Source organism: Carcharhinus amblyrhynchos, chromosome 8, assembly GCF_965287045.1.
Source record: "Carcharhinus amblyrhynchos chromosome 8, sCarAmb.v2.hapA, whole genome shotgun sequence".
Taxonomy (NCBI): domain Eukaryota; kingdom Metazoa; phylum Chordata; class Chondrichthyes; order Carcharhiniformes; family Carcharhinidae; genus Carcharhinus; species Carcharhinus amblyrhynchos.
This window is the reverse complement of record NC_137331.1, coordinates 121315871-121328377: the sequence shown is the minus strand read 5'-3', so window position 1 is coordinate 121328377 and position 12507 is coordinate 121315871. Positions and strand designations below refer to the sequence as shown.

The 12507-nt window shown below is 48.2% G+C and overlaps 1 protein-coding gene across 1 annotated transcript in view; it reads left to right on the top strand.

The window, feature by feature from the left end:
• Positions 1 to 12507, top strand: part of LOC145346403 (uncharacterized) — a 122126-nt gene extending 109619 nt beyond the window's left edge. The window contains exons 26-28 of the mRNA XM_080193556.1: positions 2497 to 2630; positions 7155 to 7547; positions 11491 to 12507. Of these exons, the coding sequence (XP_080049682.1) occupies positions 2497 to 2630; positions 7155 to 7547; positions 11491 to 12414 (1451 nt within the window). The 3' untranslated portion in view covers positions 12415 to 12507. The remainder of the gene's footprint in view (positions 1 to 2496; positions 2631 to 7154; positions 7548 to 11490) is intronic.

The window sequence follows — 12507 nt, the reverse complement described above, 5'->3', positions numbered from 1 at the left end:
ATCTGCTTTCTCTATCCATCTGGATCAACACAATATGTGAGATGTATCCTCATCTCCCCTCTTCCACACCCCCCCCCCACCCCACCACCCAAATACGTTCAGTTTGCCATCACTCCTCCCGTTGTTCAGCCCTTGTTTTGTTCCACTAAGCTAATGATACCCAAAACCCTTCCCGGCGATGGCTTTGCTTCACACTCCTCGCACGGTAACCGGTGAAATTGTCCAAAGATCAATCCTCATTCCTGGCCCACTTTCCCATCTGTGTCCTGTCCCTTGGCGATGCCTTCCAGGGAAAGCAGCTTGACATCACTAGAAGGGAAGTGTGTCATGGATTCTTATCTGTCTAGCCTCAGTAAATGAGCCAAGAACGTGTTTGCCCAGTCCCCGAATGATTGGTGTCTTTATAATCGTTAGGAAGACACGGCAAGCGATATAACCTGGCAACCGGTTCCGCATGGTGCCCACGTCAATACGGCCTCTCCGCTGCTCTGACTTTATCCCTTGTCTGACGTCCGGTCCCGGATAAGCTGCAGTTTGCTGCGGTTAAACTTTGGGAAAGCTGTTACAAAGGGGAGGTCAGTTCCCCCCCTCCCACCTCGGAGAGAATAACACCTCACCACTCACCTCATAATCTGTGAAAAGTGAATGGGAAGTGTTACAGTTGGCTCTTCAGCTACTTTTTGTGGTAAAATCTTAATGATTACCTGAGATTCTCTCTGTAAAACCAACAAGTAATGTTTTATTTATCTAACTAAGAGTGGACAGATTAACTAACTATTAACAAACACTGTTCTTTGGGCCTGATTTTACCAATTCCATTCTAAGTGCTGAATCTGGGCACAATTCAGATCCGACTTGGGAATCTGTTCTCAGGTGCCCCCACGCAGTTAGGAAAGAATTTGAGAAAGTGCACTCTCGGAGCGGAGAAAGTGACCCGGGAGCGAAAAGTGGGAGCGATCCACAGTCATCGTCCCACCCCCACAATATAACTGTCCCCCTGTCCACCCCACTCTGTTACCCAGACCGATCGCGATCACCTGCCCCCTCCACCCCCCAACCCCCAACCCACCCCCCCCCCCAAACTAATTGCCCACAGAATGACAGCAGACACACCCCACCCCCCACCCCCACCCACCCAACCCGACCAGAGATCCATCTGGTCTCCCCTCCTCCACCAGTGAGGGACCAGGCCTCCCCCACCACCAGAGATACATCTTACCCACCTCCCTCCTCTCCCCCTCTTACAGCACCCACCCCCAACCCCCCACAAATCAGAGAACGGTCGGACCTCCCTCCCCTCCGCCCGGCCCACCCCCCTCACCAGAGAATGATCAGGCCCGCCTCCCTCCCTTTGCCCCAACCAGACAATAGAACATAGAACACTACGGCACAAACAGGCCCTTCGGCCCACAAGTTGTGCCGATCATACCCCTACCTACCAGGCCTTATCTATAACCCTCAATCCCATTAACTCCCATGCGCTCATCGGGCCCTGTGTGGAGATTTTCACAGTAACTTCATTGCGGTGTTAATGTAAGCCTACTTGTGACTAATAAATAAATTTTACTTCAAAAATTCTAATGGAATGCTCTTCAGATAAATACAATTCTTACTCATTACCAAAAAAAGTAGACTTTTAGTCACTCACTAAATTAAAGCCAGGCTTTGTCTCTGCTGGAACCTTCTAGACCTTCTCTGTTGATTCTCCTGTCTGGACTTAGACTCGTAGAGGTTTACAGCATGGAAACAGGCCCTTCGGCCCAACTTGTCCATGCCACCCTTTTTTTTAAACCTCTAAGCTAATCCCAATTGCCCACATTTGGCCCATATCCCATCTTACCCATGTAACTGTCTAAATGCTTTTTAAAAGACAAAATTGTACTTGCCTCTACCACTAATACCTCTGGCAGCTCGTTCCAGACACTCACCACCCTCTGTGTGAAAAAATTGCCCCTCTGGACCCTTTTGTATCTCTCCCCTCTCACCTTAAACCTATGCCCTCTAGTTTTAGACTCCCCTACCTTTGGGAAAAGATATTGGCTATCTAGCTGCTCTGTGCCCCTCATTATTTTATACACTTCTATAAGGTCACCCCTCAGCCTCCTACGCTCCAGAGGAAAAAGGTCCCAGTCAATCCAGCCTCTCCTTATAACTCAAACCATCAAATCCTGGTAGCATCCTAGTAAATCTCTTCTGTATTCGTTCTAGTTTAATAATATCCTTTGTATAATAGGGTGACCAGAACTGCCCGCAGTATACCAAGTGTGGACTTACCAATGTCTTGTACAAAGCAGATGGTGGAATTTGAATTCAATAAAAAAAAAATCTGGAATTAAGTTTCTACCACGAAATCGTTGTTCATTGTTGGAAAAATCAGAACCTGTTGTTTGATTCAGTCAGCCAGCCATCTGTCTGCAGTTGTTTATTGTAAAAAATATTAACCTTACCTTCGAGACGAGTCAGGTTTGATTCACTAGCCTAATTGTGACTTTACAGTTGTTCCCCTGCTGCTGCTGTTTTGCCATTGGGGTGGTGGAGTTGGCGGTAAAACGGGCTTTATTGCAATACCTGACCTGCCGAAAGGATCCCTCGGAGAAGGCAACTTCGAAGGCGGAGGGACGTTTGATACGGTTTGTAATCATGTTCGTTTTGGCTCTTGTCTCTGGTTTTGTTTTTGGCCAGGTGAGGAGTCTCACCGCACCGGGTTAGAGTCCAACCAGTTTAGCTGATAGTAATCCCACGAGCTATCGGGAGTATTGTTTCTTGCGCACTATACAAACAAAGCATACCGTTCATAGAGAAGGAAACAAGAGAATACAGAATGTAGTGTTACAGTCATAGCTAGGGTGTGGAGAAAGATAACTCAATGCAGGGTAAGTACATTCAAAAGTCTGACAGCAGCAGGGAAGAAGCTGTTCCTTTGTCAGGTGTGTGGAAGGTTCTGACCGGAGAAGGGTGTATAAAGACACACCCAGTTCACAGAATACTGATTAGAATGCAGGTCTTTACAGCTAACCTGGTCAGGCATGCCTTAGAGAACCCCCCCTCTAGTGGAGAACTTTTTAATCCATCCATCCACGGGACATGGGCGATGCTGATTAGTCAGCATTTATGGTGCATCCCTAGTTGTCCGAGGGCAGTTATTGAGTTCACGGCACGGAAACAGGCCCTTCGGTCCAACTGGTCAGTGCCGACCATGGTGCTGTCCCAGCTAGTCCCAATTGCTCCCCCCTCCCCTGCCGCCACCGTTTGGCCTACATCCATCTATTCCTTCCCCATCCATCCAAATGCTTTTTAAATGTTTGCCTCAACCGCTTTCTCTGGCAGCTCGTTCCATTCACACACCACCCTCCGCATGAAGGAGTTGCCCCTCAGGCCCCTTATAAATCTTTCCCCTCTCACCTTAAGCCTATGCCCTCTAGTTTTCGATTCCCTTTCCCCGGGGAGAAAGATTGTGTGCGCCCATCCTATCGATGCCCCTCACGATTTAAACACCTCAGTAATGTCGCCCCTTATTCTCCTACATTCCGAGGAATAAAGCCCCACCCTGGCCAATCGCTCCCTATAACTCAGGCCTGATAGTCCTGGCAACATCCTCGTAAATCTTCTCTTTCCAGTTTATCAATGTCTTTCCTACAACAGGGTGAACAAAACTGGACACAATACTCCAAGTGCGGCCTCACCAATGACTTGTACAGTTTGATTTGATTTGATTTATTATTGTCACATGTAATGACATACAGTGAAAAGTATTGTTTCTTGCGCACTATACAAACAAAGCATACCGTTCATAGAGAAGGAAACAAGAGAATACAGAATGTAGTGTTACAGTCATAGCTAGGGTGCAGAGACAGATAACTCAATGCAAGGTAAGTACATTCAAAAGTCTGACAGCAGCAGGGAAGAAGCTGTTCTTGAGTCGTGTGGTACACAACCTCAGGAAGAGGGTGAAAGAGAGAATGTCTGGGGCGTGTGAGGGTCCTTAATTATGCCGGCTGCTTTGCCAAGGCAGCGGGAAGTGTAGACAGAGTCAATGGATGGGAGGCTGGTTTGCATGATGGATTGGGGCTGCATTCAGGACCTTTTGTAGTTCCTTGCGGTCTTGGGCAGAGCAGGAGCCCATACCAAGCTGTGATACAACCAGAAAGAATGCTTTCTATGGTGCAGCTGTAAAGGTTTGTGAGAGTCGTAGCTGACATGCCAAATTTCCTTAGATTTCTGAGAAAGTAGAGGCGTTGATGGGCTTTCTTAACTATAGTATCAGCATGGGGGGGAACCAGGACAGGTTGTTGGTGATCTGGATACCTAAAAACCTGAAGCTCTCAACCCTTTTACTTTGCCCCTGTTGATGTAGACAGGGACATGTTCTCCTTTATGTTTCCTGAAGTCGATGACAATCTCCTTTGTTTTGTTGACATTGAGGGAGAGATTATTGTTGCTGTACCAGTTCACCAGATTCTCTGTCTCATTCCTGTACTCTGTCTCATCATTGTTTGAGATCCGACCCACTGCGGTGGTGTCATCAACAAACTTGGAAATCGAATTGGAGGGGAATTTGGCCGCACGGTCATAGGGTGTATAAGGAGTATAGTAGGGGGCTGAGAACACAGCCCTGTGGGGCACCGGTGTTGAGGATGATTGTGGAGGAGGTGTTGTTGTTTATCCTTACTGATTGTGGTCTGTGGGTTAGGAAGTTCAGGATCCAGTCACAGAGGGAGGTGCCGAGGCCCAAGCCACAGATTTTGGTCCCAATTGTAACATAATGTCCCAACTCCTACACTCAATGCCCTGACTAATGAAGGCCAGTGTGCTAAATGCCTCCTTCTCCACCTTGTCTACCTGTGACGCCACTTGCAACAAACTATGTACTCCCAGGTCCTTCTGTTCCTCAACATTCCCCAGGGTCCTACCATTCATGGTGTAAGTCCTATCCTGATCTGATTTTCCAAAATGCAACTTATCTATATTGAAATCCATTTGCCGATCCTCAGCCCACTTCCCTAACTGATCAAGATCCCCTGTAATTTTTGATATCCTTCTTTACTATCAACAATTCTTCCTGTTTTAGTATCATCAGCAAACTTACTAACTAACGGCATGATGGCACAGTAGTTAGCACCGCTGCCTCACAGTGCCAGGGACCCAGGTCTGATTCCTGGCTTGGCATACTGTCTGTGTAGCGTTTACACATTCCCCCCATATCTGCATGGGTTTCCTCCCACAGGCCGAAAGACATGCTGGTTAGGGTGCATTGGCCGTGCTAAATTCTCCCTCAATGTACCCGAACAGGCACTGGAGTGTGGCAACTTCATTGCATTGTTAATGTAAGCCTACTTGTGACAATAATAACTAAACTAAACTAGATATGCCTTGTACATTCTCATCCAAATCCTTTATATAAATAAGGAATAACAAGGTTCCAACACTGACCCCTGAGGCACATCACTAGTCACAGGCCTCCAGTCTGAGGAACAACTATTGACCGTCACCCTCTGCTTCCTACCATCCAGCCAACTTGGAATCCAATTTGCCGGCCCTCCCTGGATCCCATGTGGCCTGACCTTCCACCTAGCCTGCCATACCGGACCTTGTCAAAGGTCTTTCCAACCTTAAATATATTCAACGTTGGAGCATTCACAGCCCTTTGGGATTGAGAATTCCAAGGACTCACATCCTTGGGTGAAGAAATTTCTCCTCATCTCGGTTCTAAATGATCCACCCTCTTATCCTGAGACTGTGCCCCTGTATTTTAGATTTCCAGACCAGCGAAAAACAATCTCTCAGTGTTTGCCCTGTCAAGCTCCTTCGGAATCATGGATGTTCCAACGAGATTATCTCTATTTGTCTGAACTCCAGAGAATATGGGCCTAATTTATTCAGCCTCTCAACGTAGAACAGGCCCCTTAGCCCAGGAACCCTGATTCATCATGTGCTTCTTTGATTTGATTTATTCTCACATGTATTACCATACAATGAAAAGTATTGTTTCTTGCGCACTGTACAGACAGAAATACCGTTCATAGAGAAGGAAAGGAGAGAGTGCAGAATGTAGTGTTACAGTCATAGCTAGGGCGTAGAGAGAGATCAACTTAACACAAGGTAGGTCCATTCAAAAGTCTGACAACAACAGGGAAGAAGCCATTTTTGAGTCGGTTGGTACTTGACCTCAGACTTTTGTTTCTTTTTCCTGATGGAAGAAGGCAGGAGAGAATGTCCAGGGTGTGTGAAGTCCTAAATTATGCTGGCTGCTTTTCCAAGGCAGTGGGAAGTGTAGACAGAGTCAATGGATGGGAGGCTGGTTTGCAGGATGCATTGGGCTAAATTCACAATCTTTTGTAGTTTCTTGCAGTCTTGGGCAGAGCAGGATACTTTATAAGACCCTTGTCAGACCCCACTTGGAGTACTGCACGCAGTTCTGGTCGCCTCACTACAAGAAGGATGTGGAAGCTATTGAGAGGGTGCAGAGAAGATTTACAAGGATGTTGCCTGGATTGGGAGGCATGCCTTATGAAGATAGGTTGAGGGAGCTTGGTCTCTTCTCCCTGGAGAGAGACGAAGGTTGGGAGGCGACCTGATAGAGGTTTATAAAATGTTGAGAGGAATAGATAGGGTGGATTCTCGGAGGCTATTTCCCAGGGCTGAAATGGTCGCTACGAGAGGACACAGGTTTAAGATGCTGGGGAGCAGGTACAGAGGAGATGTCAGGGGTAAGTTTTCCACTCAGAGGGTGGTGAGTGAGTGGAATCGGCTGCCGTCGGTGGTGGTAGAGGCAAACTCGCTGGGATCTTTTAAGAGACTTCTGGATGAGTACGTGGGATTTAATGGGATTGGGAGTTATAGATAGGGCTGGTAGGTATGGAAATGATCGGTGCAACTTGTGGGCCGAAGGGCCTGTTTGTGCTGTAGTGTTCTATGTAGACGGGCATGTTCTCCACTACGTTTCCTGAAGTCGATGACAATCTCCTTTGTTCTCTCGACATTGAGGGAGAGATTATTGTTGCCGCGCCGGTTGACAGTTTCTCTATCTCGTTCCTGTACTCTGTCTCGTCATTGTTTGAGATCTGACCCACTGCAGTGGTGGGCAACTTTGTATCTTAGACAGGGTGCGACCTGTTGAAAGTAATGAGTGGATTTATTGTTGTCCATGAATACAGATTAATCCATTGATTCCTGCGGAGGAGCAGTTGGGAATGAACATAAAAGCGATGGAAATAGCTGACAGTGATGGAATGGTCACATCCGGCGGAATGGTCACATCCGGCAGAATGGTCACATCCGGCAGAACGGCAGGATCCGGCGAAATGGGAGGAGCCGGCAGAATTGTGGCATCCGGACTCGTGCGACATGATGAGGGACACATGTGGATGGGTTCGGAACACCAAGCTTCTGCAGCGGGCTCAGAGCAACAGATTTTAATTCGTGACAGAACCGTTCACTACCAGCCAATTGGAAACTCAGCATGGCATCGCGAGTGGAGTAGACCATGGTCAAGGGGAAGAATGTTAGAAGGTTCTTATAAAGCCTTCATGAACCAGTATGTTAATGAGGTAAGCTGGCATCATATTTTAGCAATATATTAATGAGTCATTACCAACATCCCATATCAACAACATATTGTTCAAATGGGCTGTTGCAGACGTTATCACGCTGGGCATTCGGCCCATCGCCATGGTGCTGACTCCCTGGATGAGCCACGAATCATTCCCGTTCCCTCCTCTACCCATGATATTCCTCTACAGAGTGATCCACTTTCACAGCTCTTCCTGGCAACGCATTCCAGATCGTAACAATCTTCATCGCGAGGGGGATTGAATATAAGAACATAAGAAATAGGAGCAGGAGTAGGCCATCTAGCCCTTCGAGCCTGCCCCGCCATTCAATAAGATCATGGCTGATCTGTTGTGGCTCAGTTCCACTTTCCCGCCCTCTCCCCATAACCCTTAATCCCCTCTCTTGCTGCAACTGTATAGGGCATTGGTGAGGCCGCAGCTGGAGTACTGTGTGCAGTTTTGGTCGTCGTACTTACGCAAGGATATTTTGGCCTTGGAGGGAGTGCAGAGGAGGTTTACTAGGCTGATACCGGAGTTGAGGGGATTGAGCTATGAGGAGAGGCTGAATAAACTAGGCTTGTACTCGTTAGAGTTTAGAAGAATGAGGGGAGATCTCATTGAGACGTATAAGATGATGAATGGGATGGATAGGATAGAGGTGGAGAGACTCTTCCCGATCAAAAAAGACAGTAGGACTAGGGGGCACAGCCTCAAGATAAAGGGGGGCGGTTTAGAACGGAGTTGAGGAGGAACTTCTTCACTCAAAGGGTGGTGAATCTCTGGAATTCTCTGCCCATTGAAGTGGTGGAGGCTGCCTCGCTAAATATTTTCAAGAAGCTGGTTGATGGGTTTTTGATAAGAGAGGGGATTAAGGGTTATGGGGAGAGGGCGGGAAAGTGGAACTGAGCCACGACAGATCAGCCATGATCTTATTGAATGGCGGGGCAGGCTCGAAGGGCTAGATGGCCTACTCCTGCTCCTATTTCTTATGTTCTTATGTAACCACTTGCTGTGTAATCAAAGCCCTCTCTCCATCATGCTTTGCTCCCGTGTTTCTCAGCAGTCCGTTAATCTTCCCTCTCCACTCCACCACCACTGATTTGCCTGTAAAAATTCCCCTTCCACCTCCTAATTGTCCTCTGCCTTACCGCAAGCCCTGTCAAATGGCCTTACTCTTAGATTCCTGCATCCTTTCTGGTTCTTCCCTACCTCTCAGTGGCAAGTTCAAGCCCCACACCAGGCATTGAGCACAGAATGAAGACAGGCACTCCACACAGCAGTGCCGTGGGATTGTTGGAGATGCCATCTTTCAGATGGGACACTAAACTGTGGCCCAATCTGCTTGCCCAATGGGCGTAAAAGATCCTATACTCTTTTGAGGGAAGGCATCCCCAGATACCCTGGCCATTATTTATGCATTTTCCAAAATCACAACAGGTAATAGCATTCTTTCGCTGTTTGTGGGATCTTGCTGTGCACATATTCTCTACATTGCAACAGCAGCCACACTTCAAAAGTGCTTTATTGACTGTAAAGCACCTTATTAGTGAAAGGCACTATAGAAATGCAAGTCTTTTACTACTTGTTTATCCTTAAAATTTTATAACAGCGACCTTACACTTTCCATTATTGTTCAGCTATTATTTTAAACCAAGCATTTAAGATGGCAAACAAAGACCAATTCTTAACTCATTCAACAATCTCCCTTTGTTTAACGCTTTAGGTACCAACTCAAACTTAAACAGTCACAACTCTTTTTAACTCTTAACTGAACGTTAATTCTCGCTCTTTAACTGAGAATAGATACTACCTGGTGTAGAAAGAATTAGCCCGGTCCATTCCTGAAGTGGAATCTATCTCATGATTTTCTCTGAAGATGTCCCTCAGAGCACATTTCTGTGATGGTGAACCTCGAGAGATGTCGCCAGAGACACAGGGCTGCACGTGTCTTTTAGCTACAAATTCTTTCACATGTTTCCAGAAGGTTCTCTGGTATCCAGCCAATTGTGTAACCAGAAACTGATCCCATGACTCAAGCAACCAATGAAATTATGCTCAGATTGCATGTAGCTCAAATAAAACCAATAAAACTCAATGCCTGCATATCTAGCTCAACATAAGAAATAGGAGCAGGAGTAGGCCATCTAGCCCTTCGAGCCTGCCCCGCCATTCAATAAGATCATGGCTGATCTGAAGTGGATCAGTTCCACTTTCCCGCTTTCTCCCCATAACCCTTAATTCCCTTGTCTATCAGAAACCTATCTACCCGTGACTTAAATATATTTAGCGAGGTAGCCTCCACCACTTCAACGGGCAGAGAATTCCAGAGATTCACCACCCTTTGAGTGACGAAGTCCCTCCTCAACTCCGATCTAAACTGCGCCCCCCCCCCGCCTTATTTTGAGGCTGTGCCCTCTAGTCCTGCTATCCTTTCTGAGCGGGAAGAATCTCTCTACCTCTACCCTATCCATCCCCTTCATTATCTTATACGTCTCTATAAGATCCCCCCTCAGCCTTCTAAGCTCCAACGAGTAGAGACCCAGTCGATTCAATCTCTCTTCATAAGCTAACCCCCTCATCTCCAGTATCAGCCTGGTGAACCTTCTCTGCACACCCTCCAGGGCCAGTATATCCTTTTGCAAATGCGGCGACCAAAACTGCACACAGTACTCCAGTTAACATGAACAACCTCCCTTATTTTGAAGTTAACACGATAAGCTTCACCTTACAGTTCTCAGACCAAGTCATGGCTCGCAGCAACTTTACAATTCGCATCTGTTTCTAATTATAAGTTGACCAAAAATCCCAGCATGCTTAACTCAGCCAGAATAGCTGAGTTAAAGCCAATACTGCTGTTATTTTTGTTAAAATCATTGTTGTAGTTTGTTCTTTCTGCATCTACACCACCTTGTTGAAATTAACAGGGAGCGGTTGTAATGTTAAATGGGAGGCTCATGATCTTATTGAATAGCGGGGCAGGCTCGAGGGGCTAGATGGCCTACTCCTGCTCCTATTTCTTATGTTCTATCCCAAAACCCAGAACAAAGAAAATTACAGCGCAGGAACAGGCCCTTCGGCCTTCCAAGCCTGCACTGACCGTGCTGCCCGACTGAACTAAAACCCCCTACCCTTCCGGGGACCATATCTCTCTATTCCCATCCTATTCATGTACTTGTCAAGACGCTCCTTAAAAGTCAGTACCATATCCGCTTCCACTACCTCCCCCGGCAGCGAGTTCCAGGCACCCACTACTCTCTGTGTAAAAAAATATCTGCCTCGTACATCTCCTTTAAACCTTGCCCCTCGCACCTTAAACCTGTGCGCCCCTGGTAATTGACTCTTCCACCCTGGGGAGAAAGCTTCTGACTATCCACTCTGTCCATGCCCCTCATACTCTTGCAGACGTCTATCAGGTCTCCCCTCAACCTTCATCGCTCCAGTGAGAACATACCAAGTTTCTCCAATCTCTCCTCATAGCTAATGCCCGCCATAGGCCACATTTGGAGCACTGCGTCCAGTCCTGGTCGCCGTACTACCAGAAGGACGTGGAGGCTTTTGAGAGAGTGCAGAGGAGGGTGGCCAACAAGGTGCACACATGCAGTGGGCCGTGCTAGGCTTGCTGTTGGACGTTGCTTTGAGAGTGGCCTAGTTCTTCACGTCCGTTAATGTACGCTTACTCTGGACCTAAGCATTTGGCCTACGCATCCTGCGACGCTAAGGGGCAATTTTGCACGGCCAATGCAGCTAACCCGCACATCTTTGGAGTGTGGGGAGGAAACCGGAGCACCCTGATGGAAACTCACGCAGACACGGAGGGAACGTGTAAACTCCACACAGAGAGAGACCCAAGCCGGGACCCAGGTCTCTGGCAGAGTGGAAAGGTGTCTAATCGGAAAAACGATGTTGTTTTTTTAATTTTCCCGTTCTCGTTGTGTTTCAGAAGTTGTCGGCCCTCGCCACGGACAGCGAGTCTTGCGCAGCGCGTGACGTTTTGCTGGTTTACAGCAACGAAGGGAATAATTCGCCCACCGGATCCCTTGGCAGCTGCGCCCACTTGGAGGACATTGTCGAGGGCGACTCCTTCCTGAATGACCTGGATCCGAAGTTCAGGACTCTAGCTGAGATCTGCGGGGGCCGGTATGAGAGCCAACTCTTGGCCGCCCACCGATCCGGGACCCGGGAACATTCAGCCAGCGTCGATGCTGCTCTGGGTTCTGGGATGCTGCAAGAATCCCTTCTCTCCGAGACCACACAGCTGCAGAGCGTGACCGAGGAACCAGCTGTCCAGAGACACGTCGTGGTGACCACAACCATTAACCCCAGCCGGGGGCAACCGGCAGGGCTGGTTGACCCGCTGCTGGTCCAGAGCAAAGCGGTGGCGAGCGCCGTATCGGGCACTGAGGAATGGTGGGGCCCACCCTCGATCACTGAGCCGGCACTGCCGCAGGAAATGACGGCACCGACCAAATTCAGCTCCGGTGCTGGGCGTCCTTCTGCCTGGAGAAGCGTGGTGGAGACCAGGTCGGTTAATTCGAGTGCAGGGGAGACCCCTGACGCGATCCCTAACCCACCGTTGGCGTCCATACCTCGGATCCAGAAAAACGTGATTGTGGCTAAATCGGTTAGCTGCGGCGCAGGAGAGGCGCACGGCGCCCACACCGAACCGTCGGTCGCCCAGGTGCCTCTAATCCAGAAGAATGTTGTGGTGAATCGGCCGCTAGTCTCAGAAGCAGGAGGTGTGCCGGCTTCCAGCTTCTACACCGAGCCGGCAATCGCGGCAAATTTGGTCACGGGGAAATCTGGAGGTGGATCGTACAGATCGGTAAAGAGAGTCAGCAAAACCGTGCAGATAGTCCAGGAGTAGCTGCCGTCTACAATCAAAGCAGCGGAAGGGAAGATGTTAAAGCCTTTAAAAAAAAAACCAGCGCAATATTTTAACGGTGGGGATTTGTATTGG